The 25,332-nt window shown below is 39.0% G+C and overlaps 1 protein-coding gene across 1 annotated transcript in view; it reads left to right on the top strand.

Annotated features, from left to right (window-relative positions):
- Positions 1-672: 672 nt before the first annotated feature.
- RFX4 (regulatory factor X4) overlaps positions 673-25,332 on the top strand; it is a 77,764-nt gene continuing 53,104 nt past the window's right edge. The window contains 3 exon segments of the mRNA XM_040439592.1: positions 673-785; positions 787-908; positions 23,166-23,252. Coding sequence (XP_040295526.1) covers positions 673-785; positions 787-908; positions 23,166-23,252 — 322 coding nt within the window.

Raw genomic sequence — 25,332 nt, 5'->3', positions numbered from 1 at the left:
TCTATTCATATTCTAATCACAGATTTTCCTTCCTTAAAAAAAAAAAAAAAAACAGCCACTTTATCATCGCCCCAAAGCCCTGGCTTTTCACTTTTAACACATCTAATTCCAACTCCTAAAACTCTGCTATGGTACCTTTAAAATCTGCCAAAGCTAGATTATCACCTGACCCAAGAGATCGCAGACCCTAAATCTAAACACTTTGCAAAAGTTGGTAGATGCAACTTTTTGTTTTTACTATTTTTTCTTTTTGTTTTCTTTTATTTTGCAGTTTTATGTCCAGGATTAGTCTACATAATGTATGACACATGACGCGCAGATATTCAGCAACATGTGTGAATTATTACACGTGAAGCACAGTTATGTCTTATTAACGGCATCTAGTATCCGGCAAAGCAGTTTCTGCATGGTACAATCGAGTGTTGATTTGTGTAGAGCAAACATCAGTTTATGTAAGGAAGGGGAGGACAAGCCTGTGGAAGTATAAGTAATAAAAAAAAAGAGGTTTTATAATAGAAAGGGGGGTTGAAGTGCTGGGATTGCGTAGATTTAAGCCCCCCTTTTTAGAGGAAAGTCTTTATTATTCAAAACAGCACCACAATGGGCTTCACAGAGAGCCTTGCCACATCCCCATCTGACTACCAGCCATTCATCAGGCAGCCTGGCCTATCAATGACATGTCTCCCATCAGGGCTCTTATAAAATGATGCTTTTTCCCATGCAACATCAGCAAACATTGTGACTGGTCTGTCTCTGCCCTGCTGGATTTACCAAGTGTCCATTTTCACTCCTTGCTCCCTTCACTGAGATAGGGGGTCTCACATCCCCTAGGATTTTGGTCTTCTGTTCTGCCCATGGGAAGATCATGCATTGTGGGTTATTGGAGGAACCAGACATGGATTCCACAGGTTAGTTCAAGTTTTGGCTTAAACAACTAGATCATTTAACCAATTTAGTTCCCCCCCCCCCCCTCTCCATCCTCTAATTTATGCTGGGGAACTTTTTGTTAATATTGTTTTGGAATTATGGAATACACCAGAAGCCTAACCACGGAATGATCTAACAGGGGGTGGTCACTAGGTTATATTATATTTATTCTTTTTTTTTTGTTTGCTTTTTTTATAGTTTTTGTGAGGTGACCTGGGATACTTTACATACATTTCCAAAGTAATGCCTGTAAACTTTTTAGCTCCTTGTACATATTAATGACTTTTTTTTTTATGCTTTCGTTTTTTAAGTAGTAACTTCTTTAACTCTTCTGCTAATACACCTGTTGCATGGAATCAATCCGATTTGACAAAAATAGTATAAAAACATATGAAGCAAATGTAAAAAAAAAAAATCTGTGCAAGCAGATAGAAATGATATTTCTAGCAATTTATTGTACTGGAGAAATATATGATTCAATAACCGTATATTATATTGTGCAGGAAGCATGAACAGCTACTCTCCAAGTTATTAGGACGTTACTCCCTTTTTGAATACTTGCACTACTAATGTGCTAACTATACCAAATGTACATATAAAAACATCATATACACTACAACTTGTAAGAATTTTCCAAATTTTACACTTTTTGCTACTTTTTAGAGGAATGAGCCCTATCTAGACTTATAATGACTAAGTGAAAATCCAGGACACTTCTCAACATGGAAGCCATTCACCACCCCACACCCGGTGTGCCCCTTTATAGTCCTGATATGAGGTTACCTATTAAATATGGAAAAGCTTTTTCAGCCACTGATAAAGTTTTTCCCCAATTTATTTTGCTCCATTTTATCACTCGTACAAAGTTTTACAAAATAAAGAGGCATTGATGGTTAGTTTTTGAATCTGGTAGTCATTCGAACAAATATAGAACTTTTTGGACATTTTTCTACATGAAATATGTTTCTATATAGCAAGTCGGATTACACTGATAAAATGTGTGGTCATAATAAATAAAAATAATAGCACTGAATTCTTATCATAATCATAAATTGGAACCAGAATCAAAATTCACAATAAAAAAATCCTTACTGGTCAAAAAATTTCCGTCCTTTTCTCGTTAATATTTGCATAATTAAGTATCTTCTGGTCAAACCCTAGCACGTTAGCACTCATATATTGTATTACGTACCGTTATATATTTGACCTGTATTTCTTAACACTTTTGGGTGGTGTCATAAAGCACTTATACTGGAAGCAACAAGTGTTAGGTGCAGTCATTCTTTTGTAATGGGGCACAGTAGGCGCCCATCAGTATAATCTGTTTAATGACTTTCTTTAGATCACTATATTTCATTGTATGGCTCATCCTTTTCCCGTCTGATCTAATTATTCAGTAGAATGTTAATACCACAGCTGCGGCCAGTGACTTCACTCCTTACAAAAAGTTTCACGCAAAGTCATCCCACCAATGTCTGCAGTGTTAGAAAATGTGTTTCATAATAACTTAAAATACAAGAAAATTTAGATAAAAGAAGAGATTAAAATATTTGAATAAAACTGATTTATTCGTAATTTAATTTTTCTTTTTATTTTTTATTTTTTCCATGCCTGCAGACTTTAGGACCCATAACCAGACTTTAGGACCCATTAGAAAAAACACAAATAAATTAGTATTTTTTACTTTTTAATAAAAAATGTTAATCGATCACATTTTAACTTAATTTAGATTATACATTTTCTGAATGGAGGTAAAAAAAAATCCGAAAATAAAAACTAGATAAAGATATAAAAGAATACAAAATGGACTCCTGCGGGACATATGACATTATGTTTATATTTATACTGGGTGTTGGTAAGGAGGCATTTCTGAGAAGTTACTTTTAGAAGCAGTGGGTAAAGTTTGCCGGGGCCCGTTACCATGGCAACTGTCCATTGGCCTGTTGTCATGGACACCACTGTGGAGGAAAGAGATCCGCGACAGCAAAATATTATGAGTTAGCAGTTCTGTGCGGAGGAACACCAGGCGATCTGCTTCTTTTAGGAATAAAAAAACAACAAAAGGGATTCAGTGTTGAGGCAGTGGGATTCAATAGAGCATGCGTGTCGTCACATAATGTCGGATTCCTGCGGACTCTAGAACACAAGAGTCTGTATAATACTCCGCAAACACAAATCACCCGCTAGTAGGCTTCAGTCATCCCGGTCATCTCCTGTACCACAGATCACACCTCTCTCACAACTTCTATCTGTCTCATATCTATGTAATATCTATCTATTATCTATCTATCTATCTATCATCTATCTATCTATCTATCTATCTATCTATCTATCTATCTAATATCTATCTATTTATCTATCTATCTATCTATCTATCTTATACAGTATCTCTCTCTCATAATATCTATCTCTTATCTATCTCATATCTATTTATCTATCTATATCACGTTGATGATCTATCTATTTATTATCTATCTATCTACTTTATCTACTGTATTTATCTACTCTATCTCATATCTATATATATCATATCTATCATCTGTCTATATAATATCTATCTATCTAGCTATCTTATACAGTATCGCTCTTTCATAATATCGATCTCTCTTATCTATGTATATCATATATATCTAATATCTATCGATTATCTATCTATCTTATACAGTATCTCTCTCTCTAATATATATCTCTTATCTATTTATCTATATATATCACGTTGACTATCTATTATCTATCTTTCTATCTATCTCATATCTATCTATCTAATATCTATTATCTGTCTGTCTATCTATTTCTGTCTATCTATGATCTGTCTATATATCTATCTATCTATCTTATACAGTATATCTCTATCATAATATCTATCTCTTATCTATCTATCTATCTATCTATCTCATATCTATCTATCTATCTATCTATCTATCTATCTCATATCTATTTATCTATCTATATCACGTTGATTATCTATCTATATATCTCATATCTATCTATCTATCCTATCTATCTATCTATCTGATATCTATCTATCTATCCTATCTATCTATCTATCTATCTATCTATCTATCTGATATCTATCTATCCTATCTATCTATCTATCTATCTATCTATATATCTCATATTTATCTATCTAATCTGCAGGAACATTCTATCATATTGCTCTTCACTTTAGACTAAAATATGGCATTTCAATTTACCAACCAGTTCACTTTATATAAACCTAACATATGGCATTGATACTGACACACAGTTATTATCTCATTTTATGATCATATTAATTAATGGACTAGAAATAAATTACATACCTACATAAGTACTGTGTAAAAGTTTTAGGCAAGTGCGGAGAAAATGCTGAAAAGTAAGAATGATTTAAAAAAATAGAAGAGTTAGGCTACGTTCACACTTGCGGCAGAGTGATCCAGCAAGCAGTTCCGTCGCCGGCAATCTGCATGCAAACAGACAGCATTTGTAGACGGATCCGGATGCGGATCCATCTTACAAATGCATTGCAAGAATGGATCCGTCTGTCCATATGTCATCCGGAGAAACTGATCCATTATATATTGTTTTCAAATTTTTACCGGTCTGCGCATGCGCAAACCGGAAGGACGGATCCGGCATTGCGGTGATCCGGCACCAATACATTTCAATGTAAATTAATGCTGGATCCGGCATTCCGGCAACTGATCCTGGATTTTGGACGAAGATAATACCACAGCATGCTGCGGTATTATCTCCGTCCTGAACAGTCAAAAAGACTGAACTGAAGACATCCTGATGCATCCTGAACGGATTTCTCTCCATTCAGAATGCATTAGGATAAAACTGATCAGTTCTTTTCCGGTATTGAGCCCCTGTGACGGAACTCTATGCCGGAAAAGAAAAACGCTAATGGTGAAAGTACCCTTAATAGTTTATTATCAAATAACAAAATGCAAAGTGAATGAACAAAAGTGAAATCTAAATCGCATCAATATTTGGTGTCAGAACAGCATTAGTTCTTTTAGGTACACTTGCATAGTTTTAGAAGGAACCCGGCAGGTAGGTTATTCCAAACATCTTGGAGAACTAACCACAAATCTGTGGTAAGTAGGCTTACTCAAATCCTTCTGTCTCTTCATGGAATCCCAGACAGATTCGATGATGTTGAGATCAGGGTTCTGTGGGGGTCATTGTTCATCTTTACGCTGAAGATAGTTCTTAATGACTTTGGCTGTGTGTTTGGGGTTGTTGTCCTGCTGTAGAATACATCTGGTACCAATCAGACGTACTGTATACCTGATGGTATTACATGATGGATAAGTATCTGCTTGTATTTCTCATCATTGAGGACACCATTAATGCTGACCAAGTCCCCAACTGCTGACATACAGCCCCGGACTTGTAAGGATCCTCCAGTCACTTGGACTTGTTTCCACTCAATTATGCACAAAAACATAGGAAATGGGGTGCAGAAAAATAGCAGCAGGTGTTCAGGACTGATCAGCCATAATCTGAAGGCATTCTCACTGTGCAGCCTTTTTTCCACAACTGCCTAAAATATTTGCAGAGTACTGACTATCTTCTATCTATCTATCCCATATCTATCTATCTATCTATCTATCTATCTATCTATCTCCTATCTATCTCCTATCTATCTATCTATCTATCTATCTCCTATCTATCTATCTCCTATCTATCTATCCTCTCATATCTATCTATCTATCTATCTATCTATCTATCTATCTCCTATCTATCTATCTATCTATCTATCTCCTATCTATCTATCTCCTATCTATCTATCCTCTCATATCTATCTATCTATCTATCTATCTATATATCTATCTATCTATCTATCTATCTATCTATCTATCTATCTATCTCCTATCTATCTATCCTCTCATATCTATCTATCTATCTATCTATCTATCTATCTATCTCCTATCTATCTCCTATCTATCTATCTATCTATCTATCTATCTATCTATCTATCTATCTATCTATCTATCTGTCTGTCTGTCTGTCTGTCTGTCTGTCTATCTGTCTGTCTGTCTGTCTATATATCTATATATCTATATATCTCTATCTATCACTATACTATTGAATAATGTATTCACTCAATACCTTTATTTCTATATACCTAAAACAAACCTATTTTTGCCTCACTTTTTACTATAAGATGATTCCGCAACAAGTGGAGAGATTCTATCGCTTCACTTAAATTTATTAAATAACTAAGCAATCTATCCGTCACTATGGCTCAGGGGAGATAAAATCTTTAAATTCTGAAGTAATCTCAGTTGATAGCACTTACTTTTTCTTCCATTTATACATAAGTACCCGCTATATACATAATGTTTATGTCGGGAGCCCTGGTAATTTGCTTCTGGCACCTAATTTTTTTAGTTTTTTTTTTCTTATTTCCCAGCTACTAGGATAAACCATACTGACACGTGGAGTACTTGGCTTGACTCCTAATATCTCTAACAATTTTTCTATTTCTGATTTTGTAGCTTTCATTGTGCTAGTGTTCACAAATACATCATTAAGTATAGATTCACAAAATAAATAAAAAATAAAATCCCCAGTTTAAGATTGGACATTAGAAATTCGAACTAACTTACTGTCCCCAAAATTGTTCTATATTTCAGGGAACTACCGTAAATCCCTGTTCCATGGACCAACTTTATGTCCTGTATCATCTGCATCTTTTTTCTAATTAGGACTAAGTTAAGGATAGTTGCACATTTTTGTGATTTTTGTAAAGAAATAAATATCAACCAGTAAATCAAGAGTCTGAATAATTCAGTTACAGTGTATGGTTGTTTTGTAAAGTTCTAGTTGTTCGCGTACAAGCAAAAGCTATGGATTTTGATATATTTGAATGCCTATGAAGATAATACATAGTATAAGGACTAATGTTGGCTATGTAGTTCCTAAAGCTTTGGCCGGCGCCTCTTCAGCTGATGCAGAACTAAAACTCTTTTCATGTCCTGATAGTTTCCAGCTATCAAGACTTGATAAGAGTTGTACTTTTGCAAAAGTCACAGGTTGGAAACCGTTGTTTTAAATCTAATGTGCAATCTAGTGTTTAGATATAGGTATAAAATCGTATAGTGGCTCACTTGTCTACCCACATGTAATAGGTGCTCTATGTCTGGCTGATTCACCCAATCAGTAAAAAATAAATGAGAAAAGATATTGTTTAGACAGGCACTCTATATCCGGAGTCATGCAGAGGCAATAAGTACAATTTATTAAATAAAATAAGAAATAAAACATAGAACATAAGATTTTCCCCCCAAAGAGTGCAACTAAAAATATTAAATAATAAATATTTGCAAAAAAAGACACAAAAAGGGCAAAAACAACAAATATCGACACCACCGGAGAAAAGGGTATAGTAGGTTATTGGCCGTGCCTGGTTGATGCACTAGGCCTTACCTAATTAAATTTAGATCAGATCAGGTATAGACACATATATAAGCAGTAGGTACAGTCTGCAACGATTAAATAAAGAATCTTTTCCCCCAGATGGTGCAGATCATTATCATCTCCATCAGGGACAGTTTCCCATATCCAGGATTAGCGGACAATATACGGCGTCCCGCTAATGTACAATGAAATGGGGGCGTGGCTACAAAGGGCTAGCATTGTCAAAGTGAAATGTTGTTATGTTGCCCCAATGTGGTTTCAGGCAGCCGCTAGTTCAGTCCCAATCATTTATACTGTGCAGCATAGAACGTGACTAATGAACTTGCTTGAAGTTTTATATCCAATGTTGTAAGTCACGGGCGATTATGTTATAATGTTTCAAATATGTTTCCAGTGATATAATTGTAGCTTGATATAGTTCAGTAGTATAATCAAATAAATTGCATTGCACAGTAGTACATATAATCACTTGGGGCACTGATGCCAATGTTGTGGATAGCTAAGAATTATATTGCAGTAGTTGGAATATATGTCCCATTCGTTAAAAGTTGTTATAGTAGCGAACCAACACTACCCAGTGCTTTTAGTGGCGTCCCACCATGCACGGTTGTGTTGGCCGCTATTACCTGTCCCGGCATCTTCACGGGCTATTACCGCTGGTGTGTGCCTGGTTCTCCGTGTGCGTCTCACGGGGTGCTGTGAAGCTTGGCGTCCCACAAGTCTATTATTCAGTTTGTTGGGATGCGTGCACAGGCCAGGGCAGACAGGTTTTTAAATTAATGGAAGAGCTTCCACTCAGTATATGAAGTCTGGTTCCTTTCGAAATGGAGTATGCGGGTATTATAATTGTTATACCAGACGCGTTACGAAGTCCAACTCGGACTTCTTCATCAGTGGTTACCCGCATATCCCCAGTGCGTTCTTTTTATACACTTATCGAGCTGGACTTAAAAGCTGGAGTGGATATTCTTTCTTTCTTTGGGAACATTCCACCGCAGTCTGCATGACTCCGGATATAGAGTGCCTGTCTAAATAATAACTTTTCTCATTTAGTGTTTAGATATCATTTGGTCATTTTCCGCTTTCTGCATTCAGAGCTTATAGGAGTCTTTCCACCATTAGAAGTGATGACATAAAACTAGGATATACTGTCACCTACCGATCCATGGGGCTAGACTGATAACGACCCACCAATTTTCAGACTACAGGACAATAGCAGCTCCTGCACAATATTCTCTGGTCCATTCAGTTACTTGGGACTGTATCGCAGGTCGCTGCACAACAGGTGGATGGTAACCCCACTGTGCAGGGAAGAAGATAAGGGGATCTCATTCCCTTTGTTCTAAGGAATAGCAAGGGTTCCAAAAGATCAGCCCCACATAATTGTAATAGTATGGCATATTCTAATGATAGGAACTTAGGGTTCAAGGAATGGAAAGGCCATAGCCATTGCCCGTCTTTCGCTTCTGAGCCATCTTTAGAAGTTGAGATAGGCAGACTTGGACAGCTGGGCTCCATAGCAGGTGCCATGCCTGCCACCCTGGCAGCTATAGCCATGTTCCCATTAAAAACCCCTTCCCAGGACTTGAGAGCTCCTGCTTCTTCTGCGGATGATAATGACACTGGAGGTTTAGACTGTTTTGTGAGTGATATGTGAAGAACTATTCCGTCAGTATGGGTCATCTGCAGCAGTAGGGATAGGGATACAAGCAGACATGTTTCTACATTGCTGCAAATGGTGATACCTTAAAGCTGGGGCGTAGCTAGAGGTGGGGCTGGTGGCACATGTGCCTTGGATATTGAGTAGCATATCTCTATGCTAGAAATATCACTAGTCTAGGTACATACTTTGCACTAAGAAATTTTAAAATATACTTATGTCTGTTTGTACAACGCTTTACCAAACTGTAGTAAAAACTATTAAGTGAAAATGACATGGGTTCTCCACCTTGGACAATACCTTTTGGTTTGAAGACTCCCATGTCAATAAGAATTAAATAGGTTTCCTGCAGTTAGGACCTCCAACAATCATCTGTAGTTTTTGAAGAAACCTAACAGCAAGTGTTCAATTCCTCTACTGCCCCACTACAGAGAATATGAAGCATTACACAGTTGTCATTAGGATCAGTGGACTGCCAATGCAATGCGTGAATGTGCTGGATACTCCAGAGTTAGAGATACTGTAAAGAGAACCTGTCACCATAAAATGCAGTGCAATCTGCAGGCAGTATGTAATAGAGCAGGAGTAGCTGACCAGATTGATATATGGTTTTGTGGGTAAAGATTTAGCAAAATATATAGGGGGTCATTTATCATACCAGATACATCTGGTTTTTGGTCTAAAAATGTTGCAGTTGCCATGACTTCCGATCTTTTTTTTTTTTTTGCGACATTTAAGGTGAAATTTTAGAGACAGACCACTTTTCAATGTGGTCTATGTTTAAGTCAGAAAAGTGAGATTAGACCTGGATATGGCACATTTACTATCTGCAACACTTGAAATGTTGCAAAAAAAGTCATATCTTACACCACGCAGCCCTCTGGTGTATTTTTTAGAAGTAAGTTATACAACACAGTGCAGTGCACCAAATACATGAAAACTGCAGCAAACTTAACCAAATTTAAAACTGAAAACTATCACTGATAACACCTCCCCTGAGTACAACTATCAGTGGCTGACACCTCTGTATACAGACTTACACAGAGAATGCTATCAATCACTAATAACACCTTCCCCGTGTACAACTATCGGCTACTGACAGCTATCTCTGTATACACAGTAACACAGAGATAGTAGTCAGTTACTGATAGTTGTACAGGGTGGAGGTGTTATCAGTGATTAATAGTATTCTCTGTGTAAGTGTGTATACAGAGATAGCTGTCAGTAGCTGATAGTTGTACACGGGGGAGGTGTTATCAATGATTGATAGTATTCTCTGTGTAAGTGTGTATACAGAGATAGCTGTCAGTAGCTGATAGTTTTACACAGGGGGGGGTGTTATCAGTGATTGATAGCATTTCTGGTGTAAGTGTGTATACATAGATAGCTGTCAGTTACTAATAGGTGTACATGGGAGGTGTTATCAGTGATTGATAGCATTTTATGTGTATGTATACAGAGATAGCTGTCAGTCACTGATAGTTGTACACACGGAGGTGTTATCAGTGATTGATAGCATTCTCTATGTAAGTTGTGTATACATAGATAGCAGTCAGTCACTGATAGCTGTACACAGGGGTGGTGTTATCAGTGATTGATAACATTCTGTATGCAAGTATGTATACAGAGATAGCTGTTGGTCAATGATAGATGTACATGGGGGACTTGTTATCAGTGATCAATAGCATTCTCTGTGTAAGTGTGTATACAGAGATAGCTGTCGGTCACTGATAGCTGTACATGGGGGAGGTGATATCAGTGATTGATAGCATTCTCTATGTAAGTTGTGTATACATAGATAGCAGTCAGTCACTGATAGCTGTACACAGGGGTGGTGTTATCAGTGATTGATAACATTCTGTATGCAAGTATGTATACAGAGATAGCTGTTGGTCAATGATAGATGTACATGGGGGACTTGTTATCAGTGATCAATAGCATTCTCTGTGTAAGTGTGTATACAGAGATAGCTGTCGGTCACTGATAGCTGTACATGGGGGAGGTGATATCAGTGATTGATAGCATTCTCTATGTAAGTTGTGTATACATAGATAGCAGTCAGTCACTGATAGCTGTACACGGGGGAGGTGTTATCAGTGATTGATAACATTCTGTGTGTAAGTGTGTATACAGAGATAGCTGTCGGTCACTGATAGCTGTACATGGGGGAGGTGATATCAGTGATTGATAGCATTCTCTATGTAAGTTGTGTATACATAGATAGCAGTCAGTCACTGATAGCTGTACACGGGGGAGGTGTTATCAGTGATTGATAGCATTTTATGTGTATGTATACAGAGATAGCTGTCAGTCACTGATAGTTGTACACGAGGGAGGTGTTATCAGTGATTGATAACATTCTGTGTGTAAGTATGTATACAGAGATAGCTGTCAGTCACTGATAGTTGTACACGAGGGAGGTGTTATCAGTGATTGATAACATTCTGTGTGTAAGTATGTATACAGAGATAGCTGTCAATCACTGATAGTTGTACACGAGGGAGGTGTTATCAGTGATTGATAGCATCCTCTGTGTAAGTATGTATACATAGATAGCTGTGATCACTGATAGTTGTACACAGGAGAGGTGTTATCAGTGATTGATAGCATTCTCTGTGTAAGTGTGTATACATAGATAGCTGTCAGTCACTGATTGCTGTACACGGGGGAGGTGTTATCAGTGATTGATAGCATTCTCTGTGTAAGTTTTATATACAGAGATAGCTGTCAGTCACTGATAGCTGTACACGAGGGAGGTGTTATCAGTGATTGATGGTCTCCTCTGTGAAAGTGTGTATACAGAGATATTTGTCAGTCACTGATAGTTGTACACGGGGGAGGTATTATCAGTCATTGATAGCATTTACTATGTAAGTGTGTATACATAGATAGCTGTATATCACTGATAGTTGCACACAGGGGAGGTGTTATCAGTGATTGATAGCATTTTCTGTGTTCTTGTGTATACAGAGTCTTCCTCTAAAAATTGGACTTGTCCCTGTAAGATACCTTTATATTGGCTGACTAGATTACAAATGCAAGCTTTTTAAACAGTTTAGGTATTTTCCCTTTAGTACTGTACACAAAAGGCAAGATATGTTCATTCCTCAGCTATTTTTTGTGTGTGTTTTATGCTTCCTGACGGTTAAACATGTGTAACATGGCGATGTGGTCTATTTTATAGCAGAAATAAATTCCTGTGAACTGCAAGTGCACAAATGGTGGTCAATCAAGACAGGAAGTACTGGTGTTACTAGCCAATCTGAAGCATTACAGCTTGTAAAACACTAAAAGCTGCAAGGAAGATGTATACTAATTAATTTTTGTGGAAAACAAAATGTTCTACAAATGATAGATATTAAAATTGATGTGTGTTTGTAATGGGCCTATTAGATGGAGCAATTAGAAGAGAAAAAATGTTTATACAGCTCTTGAAAAGTTTTTAGAAAACTTGCAAAGAACAGAGGTGGCGAATTATCATCTCCCTGCGTTGCTTTTGTGGCGTAAAAAGTTGTAAACACCATGTTTGCAAGTTTTCACACGCCACTTACTACAAATTCTGTGGCATTTCTGCACTGTCCTTGCCACTTTCTGAAAAGGTGGCCTGGCTAGAGTTGGGAGTGGCCCAACACATTTATCTTTATTTGTGCCTATTTTCAGGCACAAATGAAGACAGAAATCTGTCTCACAAGGTAGCTTTTCACAGTCTGGGCAAACTTGTGGCCATGGAACACAGCATTCTTACAGTGTCCACTCCAGCCTGCAGTGCAGGGCAATGTTCGTTCACTCCACGATCGGGTTTGTTCACTGTAACTTGTGATATTCAGCACATCATTAGGTCTCAGCCTGTAATGGTGGTACTCACTCTTACCTGAACCAAGGTGGTTCGGAATCCCCAATGATTGCACCTCCTTGCAATTCTCTAGTTTCACATAAAAATACTCCAGCCTCTATTTCACACTGTGTCCGACTAATAGTCTTCCCACTCTAGCCTGGCTGCGTAGTAAGGACCCCCAGCTTTTTATAGCAGTTTCTTCTCTCACACCTTGTGGCTTCAGCTACACACTACTTACTGTTCCCTGCTGCAAGCCATTATATAATATGCAAAAAGACCATAATGTCAAAGGTTAGTATATAAAATGAGAATGCTTTGACTGGGAGAAAACGTCTGTAAGTGGGTAAGTAACTGGCTCAATGATAGAAAACAGAGGGTGATTATTAACGGTACATACTCAGATTGGGTCACTGTCACTAGTGGAGTACCTCAGGGGTCAGTATTGGGCCCTATTCTCTTCAATATATTTATTAAAGGGTTTCTATCACTTCGTTTCACCTATTTAGCTTTCAGACACTAGCGATCCGCTAGTGTCTGCTTTATCTAACCATCCTAATATAAGAGCTTATTGTCCTGCCGTTTAGCTAAAAAAATAACTTATATAGATATGCAAATGAGCCTCTAGGTGCTATGGGGGCGTGATTAGCACCTAGAGGCTCCGTCTACCTTAACAAGCTGCCGCCGCCCAGCGCGTCCCTCCAGCCCGCCCATCTCCTCCGGAATGCGATGCTCCTCGTATTCGGCGCATGCGCAGTGAATGTCTGATCGCTTCCCTGCTCAGACATCTCCACTGCGCCTGAGCCGATGACGTCATAGTGCTCCGAGGAACAGGCGCAGTGGAGATGTCTGAGCAGGGAAGCGATCAGACATTCACTGCGCATGCGCCGAATACGAGGAGCATCGCATTCCGGAGGAGATGGGCGGGCTGGAGGGACGCGCTGGGCGGCGGCAGTTTGTTAAGGTAGACGGAGCCTCTAGGTGCTAATCACGCCCCCATAGCACCTAGAGGCTCATTTGCATATCTATATAAGTTATTTTTTTAGCTAAACGGCAGGACAATAAGCTCTTATATTAGGATGGTTAGATAAAGCAGACACTAGCGGATCGCTAGTGTCTGAAAGCTAAATAGGTGAAACGAAGTGATAGAAACCCTTTAATGATCTTGTCGAAGCCTTGCATAGTAAAATATCAATTTTCGCAGATGACACTAAACTGTGTAAAGTAATTAACACTGAAGAGGACAGTATACTACTACAGAGGGATCTGGATAGATTGGAGGCTTGGGCAGATAAGTGGCAGATGAGGTTTAACACTGACAAATGTAAGGTTATGCACATGGGAAGGAATAATGCAAGTCACCCGTACATACTAAATGGTAAAACACTTGGTAACACTGACATGGAAAAGGATCTAGGAATTTTAATAAACAGCAAACTAAGCTGCAAAAAAAGTGTCAGGCAGCTGCTGCCAAGGCCAATAGGATAATGGGTTGCATCAAAAGGGGCATAGATGCCCGTGATGAGAACATATTCCTACTACTTTACAAATCATTAGTCAGACCACACATAGAGTACTGTGTACAGTTCTGGGCTCCAGTGAACAAGGCAGACATAGCAGAGCTGGAGAGGGTCCAGAGGAGGGCAACTAAAGTAATAACTGGAATGGGGCAACTACAGTACCCTGAAAGATTATCAAAATTAGGGTTATTCACGTTAGAAAAAAGACGACTGAGGGGAGATCTAATTACTATGTATAAATATATTAGGGGTCAGTACAGAGATCTATCCCATCATCTATTTATCCCCAGGACTGTGACTGTGACTGTGACGAGGGGACATCCTCTGCGTCCGGAGGAAAGAAGGTTTGTACACAAACATAGAAAAGGAATCTTTACAGTAAGAGCAGTGAGACTATGGAACTCTCTGCCTGAGGAGGTGGTGATGGTGAGTACAATCAAGGAATTCAAGAGGGGCCTGGATGTATTTCTAGAGCGTAATAATATTACAGGCTATAGCTACTAGAGAGGGGTCGTTGATCCAGGGAGTTATTCTGATTGCCTGATTGGAGTCGGGAAGGAATTTTTTATTCCCCTAAAGTGAGGAAAATTGGCTTCTACCTCACAGGTTTTTTTGCCTTCCTCTGGATCAACTTGCAGGATAACAGGCCGAACTGGATGGACAAATGTCTTTTTTCGGCCTTATATACTATGTTACTATGTCACAAGGGAACACTACCTAATGTAGCAGCACACTACTCCATGAGTAAAGATACATGCAAACACTTGAAATATGGGTTAAGTTGAATTGCAATACTGATATACTTACCGTACATGAAAATTAGAAGTTCTTTGCCACATATTTTTTCATAATTGTATAGGGCCCATCTACCAATGGCAAGGCGACTTCTGTAGATGGGGTCTACACTAGCTGACTTGTTGTTCCTGGGCCTAGGTCTACAAAATTGAGAGCAATGCAAGATCTTATACTATGATCTTTGTAGTGTGCACCTATCACATTGTTTGGAGATGCTGGTCTAACCATAGAACACTACGTCACCCATTAAATTACATACAAAAAATGTTGGGGGCAGCATGATACAGCAGTTTTCAATATAATACAGTGAACAGGCTGAATACACATATCCATAGTCCCTATTAGCCCGATGGGGGCAAAAAGAGTGTCCTTTTGTCTTCCGTATAAAAAGGTATGGATTGGGCTAGTAGCCCAGGTTATTCTATGCAACAGCAGCCATTAAATAAAACTGTACCACGTGATATACATATTTTTTAATGTGGGACCCTATGAGTGATATATATCACTGTATGGCATTTGTCACAGGTCGCCATCTGACATATATCTGTGGAGCATTTCTCGGTGTATGTGTCAAATGGACGCTATTAATGTGATGTGAGCACTATATTATTCTAATATATATATGTCATTAATTGTCATTTTGCAGTAGATGATGTCCAAATACCGAAATCATAGTTAAAATAAATTATAAAATACTAATGAATAGCCATAGGTATGTCTGGCGTGGCAACTTAGTCCCATTTACTTGAACAAGGCTAAGATGCAATGCTAGACACAGACCATGGACAAGAGTGGTGAGGTTTGTAGAAAAATATGAATCTCTTAACACTTCAATGGGTAGAAATCTTTAGAGGTAACAGATTAACATGTTTTTATTGTGAATAGTGCCCATATAAAGTCAATATACCATTGGATAATTGGAAGGTGTTTATAATACCTTTACCATGTATGGTGTTACATATGCATGATGAAGACTTCTTTGACAATTTTCTTCTAACTCATGTGACCTGATCATTTACAATTCAATATACAATCAAAACCTGATTTTTATTGTCTATTTTGGAGGTCCCAGTCCCATCAGACCACCCTCTTCTCTGCATGACCCTGTCATTGGCAGTTCATCTCCTCCCCCATTACTTCCCTTCAGTGTTTTCTTTGTTATTTTGTAATTGGCCAGAATTCCTTTGATTTCAGTTCTGCATTTTATTACTTTTTATGTTAATTTTATATGCACTCATTGAAACTGTATGGGTATTGCTATTTTATGAGATGCTTGTGTTTAGAATTCTACAATGCAGCAAATATAGCTTAGATCTTGTATACATCTACATACACCAGAAAGAATATGACCTTATAGTAAAAAAATGGTTATGAAATGACCTTCTTGGTAGAAAACTATCAGAAATTTGATTGAGCTTATGTGTTTGCATTTCTAATTGGGGTTGCACTACTACCTTGTAGAACTGGAGCCCTGGTTCCAAATCAAAACAGAGGCAACATCTACCATGGGATCTCCAAAAGAAACCAGAATTAATTAATAAAATATTGTATATTTATTTGTACATTTTGAAACTTCAGTCTCCGTCAAAGTATTTTCCATTTGAAGCAATACATTTGTCCAAAGTTTTTTCACTGCTGAAAACATTTTTTTAAACTCAACGTTGTTGCCTTTTGTTGCCTCGTTAACATCAGTAAAACATTTTCCTTTGAGGTTTTTTTTTATCCGAAAAAATAAAAAAAAGGTCCCACAGAGAGAGATTGGGTGAATATGGAAGAGGCAAGGGTGTTATGCTATTTTTTGTCAACAAACTTAGCACTGTGCGGGCAGGTACATTGTCATGATGAAAGAACCAGTCACCTGTTTGCCACAAATCAGTACGGTTTCTCCTTAGCCCTTTCAGCACAGGACGATTTTTTGTTTTTGTGTTTTCATTTTCCACTCCTTGCCTTCCAAAAGCCATAACTTTTTATTTTTCTATTCACTTAGCTTCATGAGAGCTTGTTTTTTGCAGGCCAAGCTGTACTTTCTAATAGCAGCATTTTACTACTGCATTCAATGTAGTAGGAAACTAGAAACAAATTCCAAATGGGGTGGATTTTAAAAAAGTGGAGTGTGTTTGACCTTTTGATCACTTTTTATTTATTATTTTACCATTATGGCATTCACCATAAGGGATAAATACATTTATACATTTATATTTTAATACTACAGGATGTGGCGGTGCAAATAATCACTTGTTTTATTTACCTTTAATATAGAGAAAGGTGGGTGATTATATTTTTAATATTTTTTATTTTTTCCAAAAAAAAGTTCTCACTTTTTTTTTAAAGTTCCCCTAGTGGACTCTAAAATACTAGAATTAGTTTCTCTCATAGACTGCATTTATTTAAGAATGCAGCCTATAGGAGATTCAGTATATTAACTGCCACCTGCAGGCATCCATAGGAATATACCTGTGGTAGGCATGTTAGTCTTGAGCAGGCTCCAGGCTATCACCATCAATGAACGTCTTCGTCAATCTGAATGTGGGGAAGTCATTTGGGCCCCAGGAGAGCGCTTCCTGGCAAAGCCACTTCAGCTGCCTTGGTCACAACTGACCACTGTATCTGAGGGGTTAAATGTCTACGATCGGCATTATCACTGATCACAGACGTTAGCCTCGGGTCTCTGCTGTTTTAAACCCAGCATTTATGGTGGCCTCTGTGCTCACAAGCGGGCACCATGTTTAAAGACCCGACTTCTAGCAGATATGTACGGCTGTGGTTGGTGGTGCAACCTTCTCATAACTTCAAAGTAAAAACAATGGTTGACTGTTTGATCCTGAGTTACAAATTTTTAGTGCACAATCCCTCTCACATCAAAAAAACATACCAACCGTTTCTGCTGCTTTATTCCCCCAAAGGGAAACAAAATTTCACAGCTGCACATTGTTCATATTAAGCAGCCATTATGAAATAGGCAAAAGATTGAATAACTTGTTGAGAAAAAAAATCACTGGAGCCAAACGTAACCTTCTCCAACAATGTCGGCTGGCATACTGAATCAGAAGGGTTCTGCGAACATTCACCTAGCAGCAGAAGCGTGTACTACTAATGCTCTGCCTCCAAGAAGACAATTTCTGTTCCTTTGGGAGACTCCCTTGTATATGGAGTTTGTATCACCCCATGTTTTTATCAGTTTCCCCAATGGTCACTGGTCACTGGTTTCTTCTCACACCCTAAGAAAACATCCTAATAAGTTTATTGGCTCGCTATGGTGATTGATATGTTCTGGTACCTTTAGACATAACTGGAGGATCCCCCTGTGTCACTGGTGTTTTTTTTTTTGGGGGGGGGGGATTTACTAAAATATATCAGCTTAGCTTATAGTACAGTTAAGATTTAGTTTACGTTGAACTCTATGTACACTAGAAAAAGATCCTGGAGAATATATTCAAAATATCTATAAGCCCCCACTGACCCAACAGAGGCCAAAAGAGTGTCCTTCTGGAAGGTACAGTATCTGTTAGCATAACTTTTGCCCAACTATATAAGTTGTTTTTTTTTGCAATGGCAGCCCATGGGTGACAAGGTATACATTGGGAGCGTACACCTTCAAAGGAAGGTTCCAATGCTGTGTGCACAGAGCCTAGATATGCACATAATAGGCACTTACCTGTACTGCTGATGTGTGGGGCTTGAAGTGTTTCTTACAACTGGTCTGTGGTGTCCAATATGATACTTAATAAGCCAATTAATTCTCAGAAAGGTATTTCTGGTGCTGAAGGGGTTAAATATAAGATTAAAGACCCTGTCCAGTTTAGAAAGCCCATCTTCATATACTGTATCAGAGAACTATGAGTTAATAGAGAGGGTCCTGTATTCAGTATTCTCATCTCTAGGTTAGAGTGTAGATCGAATAGAAAGTATTTCTCATTCTGGAGGACCTGTCGGTTCCTGCGTTACACAGAGAACCTATTGATTTGAATGGGCACTGTGTAATGCTTAGTTTCACCTGTGGTGGCATTGCAGGGAAACTGAGCACTAAGACACTATATGATCAGCTTAGTTTCAAATGATCTTTCTAACTGGTGGGGATTGTCCAATGCAGGCATTGTTTTAAATGGGAGATTACAGGTTGAGCTTATTTTATTTTTCCATGGGCTGCTGACAATCCTTTAAGGCTAAGTGCACCGTTCCAGTATTGTGTTCCTGCATAGGAACAGAATACCAGAACCGTAGGAACCGACATATACTGGGTGCTTCACTGTAATGGAGTTGGTCCGTTGGGTGTCCAGCATGAATACTGGCAAAAAAATACTGCTGTGTGCATAATCTGTGACGGAACTTCCACAGTATATGTGAACCTAGCCTTAGTTAGGTTTTACATACTTGTTGCTATGTTGAATATTCTTCTTTATTAGTTGTTCAATTTACTTTTCTATATACCATCTCCAAAGTATTTATGATGAGCAAAATATAGAGATTCATATCCTACTTTATGGAATTAGATACATCGAGCTTTCATCATCGGTGGGGAGCCATAAATTGCAACCAAGTCCTCTTCATACTAGCATTGGGTTCAATCTTATTGCTCCCCATTTATTACTAGTATGAAGACTACCTGAATCTTAGGACTCTAATAAATAAGTTCTAAAAATTAGAGTCCCAGTGAAAAAGCCAGACATGTTTCCATGACACATAGGGGCACATTTTTTAAGACTGGCGTTTTTGATGACTGTCTTAATAAGGCGCTGCACTGGCGGTGGATCCGCTGAAGTTATATAGAGGCGCCGGCCTCTACTTAACATTGGCGTATCCACCACCACTTATAAATGGAGGACAGAAAATGGTAAATGAGATGGGCCTGCCAGCCTGTCCCGCCCACTTTTTTAGACCTGGCGTGAGGATGGAAAAGTCGCAGATTTGCGCCGCAATCTGCACCAGAAATACGCTTAAGATATATATTTCATATTTCTGTTTAATAAATGACCCCTATAGTCTTTATATGCAGACTAGGTTAAGGGTGAACCAAATCACAATCCACCCAAACATGGAACTAAGGACTATATTACACCAACAGATTATCTGACAGTTTTTTTCCTTGTCCTCAATCAACTTACAATATACAAGTTCCACTTGATGTGTTCCCTTCACCAACCAGTAATTCTGTTGTCCCATTACCCCAGTTAAATCAATCTCTTAGTGTATAAATGAACGGGTATTCAACCTTTAGATTCATTCCATTGTCTCTGGGTAGACCTCTCAGCATTTACTTGTAGCCATTTGCTCACCGACTTAGGTTTTGTGAGAATGTTCCTTTGCTTGCCAAGTCTAATGACCTGATAGGATCCTGGTTATGGATAGCAGTATGCACCGCCCTTCAGGAAGGGGCGGATAAATGGCTACCGGTTGCATCTGGCATCGTCTATCTCAGGGGAAACAAATGAAGACAGATAAAATTCCCTCTTGTTCTATCCTTGTTTCCAGCTGATGTTGAGAGTCCTTAGGAAAACAGCCAAATCATTCAATAGTTTTTTTTTTTTATCTCTGCTGTGCTATAAATAGAGACATCATATAAAGTGTTAAAATAAGAGCGGGAGCAGATTTTGGGGTCGCTTTTGGCCTCTTCGACAGTTAAAACATGGATGTAAGAATGCCAGGATAGCCCTGCAAGTCAATGTACCTGGCACTCTCATGACAGTGGCACTTTGTGTTTGTAATATTGCTTATTCCTCTTGACCCCTATAAAGTGCAATAAGCAGAAGAAAATTGAGACTTTTGGAAGGTTTTTTATAATCGTGTGTGCAATGGTGTTCCTGAATACATGTAGTGACATGATGATTTCCTAGTGAGTTCAAAGGATATTTTCTCAAATAATCTATATATTAGGCATTATCAGCATTTGTTCTGACCGAGGGACACAATAGAGTCTTTTGGGTTGTAATAAGGGCTGCGCATTGCCTGTTGTGTTATAATTATATTAAAAAGTGGTTATTTTTGCATTTTTCCTACAAAAGAGTAATACATTTTGTGAACTGTTTGATGGTTTAGTTCATTGGGCTGTAACCTCTGGAATCCAACTCCCAGCATGCCTGCCTGTGGTGTATTGTATACCTAAATGATTTCAAAATAGCCTGCCTTGACTTATCTTGTAATTACCTTGAGCTGTTGCATGACTTCATATCTTCCTGCATTCCCCTGCTGGTTCAGTGTCTGTAGCATGTCTGTTCTTCTGATTGCATAGTAAGATTGTGAATGCATTACTGAATGCAGTGGAAAGTCTACTTTCACACTCGCGTTTTGGCTTTCTGTTTCTGAGATCCGTTCAGGGCTCTCACAAGCGGTCCTAAACCGATCAGTTTGCATTCTAATGCATTCTGAATGGAAAATGATCCGCTCAGAATGCATCAGTTTGCATCAGTTCAGTCTCTATTCTGCTTTGGAGACTGACACCAAAGCGCTGCTTGCAGCGTTTTGGTGTCCGTCTGATGAAACTGAGCCAAATGGATCCGTCCTGGCACACAATGTAAGTCAATGGGGACGGATCCGTTTTCACTGACATAATCTGGCACAATAGAAAACGGATCCATCCTCCATTGACTTTCAATGGCATTAAAGACGGATCCGTCTTGGCTATGTTAAAAATAATACAAACAGATCCGTTCTGAACAGATGCAGACGGTTGCATTATCTGAACGGATCCGTCCATGACGGATCCGGACAAAACGCGAGTGTGAAAGTAGCCTTAATCCATATAATGGTGTAAAGCTCATTTTCCCATATCTCTCTTGGATCAGTATTATCTCTCCTTGGGGTGAGGAGACTTATAAGCCATATATGCTCCTCTAGAATTCTGGTAAGAAAGGGATGCAAATGAGCTCTTCACAAGCTCTGCCTCTAATGCCACCAGATGTAAGTCAGCTATCCTATAAGTCATGTCTGACCCTTTAAATAGGCCCTGAGACATGGCTTGGATATTAAATAAGCCAGCACCTCTTCTGCAGACAGCTGTTTCGGGGTGATTGCCCCTCATCAGTGCAGAGCAGAGAGTACCGGCTTAACTGGGTGAGAGGCCTAAGTCAGTGTAACAGTGGATCAGTGTAACAGCCTTCTTCATAAATGAGCATGCTGCTCTTCTTAAGGTTGTCAGGGAGCATGTGAGATCCACATCAACCTAATTTGTTGAGATTGAAAACTCCATATATGAGTCGCCAATGAGCATTTAATTTCTGCTGGAGAACAGCCTGGTGGTCCAACATCACGATCAACAAGTCCCTGCTGCAAGGTCTGCCAGTGAATCTTACATTACTCAAACAATACTGCCACACAAAGCTCAAGATAATACCACCATACAAAGCTTATATAATATATGAAAATGAACATACATATACTCCTACATACTATACATACCTATCTTGTAAACGATTGCCTCTATTTGGACTTGTGTCCTTATCTCTTGGTTTATGATGCGGCAGGAAACAACTTGTACCAAATGTTGCCGAAGGCTCCCTGCAATTTTTTGAAAGGATAGTTGAGGAAGAAGAGACCATTCATGATCATCCATATTACGATAGAATGTTCATAGAGGCAGCCATATGCAGAGAAGCTTTTGGTCCCCAATGCATATTTTGTAACTGGGCTCCCAACTACCATGTGCCATTTATAATACCAATATCTTGTATGTGGCCTATGGATCTCCTCAGAACCCAGGCGCTTCCTGTGCACCCTTATAGATACCTGGCCATATGATATCACTCATATGGCTACTGTAGAGAATGATTATGTTAATTAAACAAGACTCATTAAAAATATTGTGAACTTGTACAGGTTTCAGTTAACAGTATAGCTGGCAGTGGGTGGTGCAATTAGGAGGTAGGCCCATTTGTGCCTTCTGACCAGAGTCCTGATGCAGTACCCCCTTATACTGCTCAAAGTAGGGCTCCTTATTAACACAAGGCTCATAAATATAGAAAGATACATACATTAATTCATACATAACCTAACAATGTAATACATGCTCTATTTGTATTTTTTTCAGAAAGTTGGATTGAACGGTGTCTCAGTGAAAGCGAAAATAAACGGTATTCAAGCCACACATCCTTGGGCAATGTTTCTAATGAAGAAAGTAAGTATTTCTTCCTTACAGTCAAAAATAAATCTGTACTGTCTTGAGCTGTTTTGAGTGAAGCATTTATACCATGGAGATTTGCATTCTTATCTTCAACGAGACATGGTACTGGGACAAAACATATGGCCCTGTATTGTAAAGAAGAGACAAGACAGGAACATAGTAGAGGGAAGCTGGAGGAATAAGCAAGAAGTGTTTTATGTTTTTTTGCATCCTCCATGACCGTGCGTCACACAACACCACATAATGTCCGAGGTAGCCACAGCACCAATACCCTTTGGGTTTCTTGGCCGCCACCATTTGCATCATCTTCTGCACTACAGTTTTTAGGGGATATTATTTTGTCCCACTGCTCTTCCATCCAACACCATGGCACTATCTTAACTGAAACCTGTCAACTTTACACCAAGTTGTGATACCGTGATGTTAACGGTTTGAATAATTATGTCTTGCTGCAATGTTTGCACTTCAATGTAATATTTGAAGGTGTTAAAGTTATTGAAAGATGATGAAAGTTGTGACAAACTGGCACCACTAATGTCTAAGGCATGGACAGTTTATTGAAGGTCAGGAATATTCTCTGTGCAATGAGGGTGCTATGGAGTGGCAAATGGGTGGCATAGACACGTGAATTGCAGCAATAACTTTTATTGAGGTAAATTGTATGAGGTCAATACAGTGGCCAAATCAGAAGTAGTACTTGGGCCACTTCTGACAACACCACCTTTTTTTCTCACATAAGAGGCACAGCTCTAACACAGTCCTACAGTCCACACTCACAGAATACCCAGAGTGGGGAGATGCAAAGTATAACAGCTCTTCACTGATTCAGGGGTATATGGCAGTTTAGTGGCTTTACGTCACAGAGTCTTCCTAAGACCTCCATGAGTCGTGAAGGTATCGTTGCAGAGATTCCCTAAAACCTGTTTGTAGGCCAAACTCTCATCACTTCCTCCTCCTGCTATCACAGTCACTGTGGCTAGTGTTGCCACGCTGATTGATATGGAAACAGGCCAAGTAGACTAGTTGCCAGTAACACTAGCCCTTACAGTGTCCTCCCAGGCTGAAGCCTTGCAACAGAACCTGGCTCATCACAGCAGTAAAGCAATTTAATTGGCTTCTGCCCAACAAGGCTACCCAAACTCCATCAGGGTAGGAAGGACATCCATTTCCATAAATTTACCACTGAATCACGTAAAGAAAGGGGTACCAATGTACTCTCATGTGGCAAGGGGCCACAAATCATGGAATCTGGGGAGCTGACCTACCTTACTAGCACCATATCAGAAAGGCCATAGCTAGTATAAAGTGCTCTTCAAAGGAGAAAGGACAACACCACCTTTTTTTTCTCACATAAGGAGATAAGGCACAGCTCTTATAATAAAATTGGAATGGTTCCAAAGTATTTTAGGGGATTTCCTCCACACCTTACAAATATATGACACTTTACTTTACATACTTGAATATACAGATTACACAGCATAACTACTATACGTAATGGGGAACAATATAATGAGACCCTATATAATGTGTTTATTAAGGGCTCGTTCACACGAACGTGTGAAGCCCATGCTGTGGACCGCAAATTTGCGGTCCGCAATGCACGGGCACCGTCCGTGAGGCAGCCACATGGGGATTGTGAACCCATTCACTTGAATGGGTCCGCGATCCCTCCGTTCCGCAAAAAGATAGAGCATGTTCTATCTTTTTGCGGTGCGGAGGCATGGAACGGAACCCCAGGAAGCATTCCGTTTAGTGCTTCCGTTCCGCATCTCCGGATTTGCGGACCCATTAAAGTAAATGGGTCCACATCCGTGATGCGAAATGCACACGGAACGGTGCCCGTGTATTGCGGATCTGCAAATGCGGTCCACAATACGGCAACGGGCAGCACACGTTTGTGTGAACAAGCCATAAGGCATAAAACTCAAATTATTAACTAGCAGTAACAACTGGTCTCCAATATAAAAAACATAAGGGCAATAGAAATGTATATATGGAGTTCACACATGCTTAATACAATTAATAAAACTGGAATGGTTCCAAAGTATTTTAGGGGATTTCCTCCACACCTTAC

The sequence above is a fragment of the Bufo bufo genome, chromosome 1, assembly GCF_905171765.1.
Source record: "Bufo bufo chromosome 1, aBufBuf1.1, whole genome shotgun sequence".
NCBI classification, from domain to species: Eukaryota; Metazoa; Chordata; class Amphibia; order Anura; family Bufonidae; genus Bufo; species Bufo bufo.
This window is presented reverse-complemented; position numbering and strand designations above follow the sequence as displayed.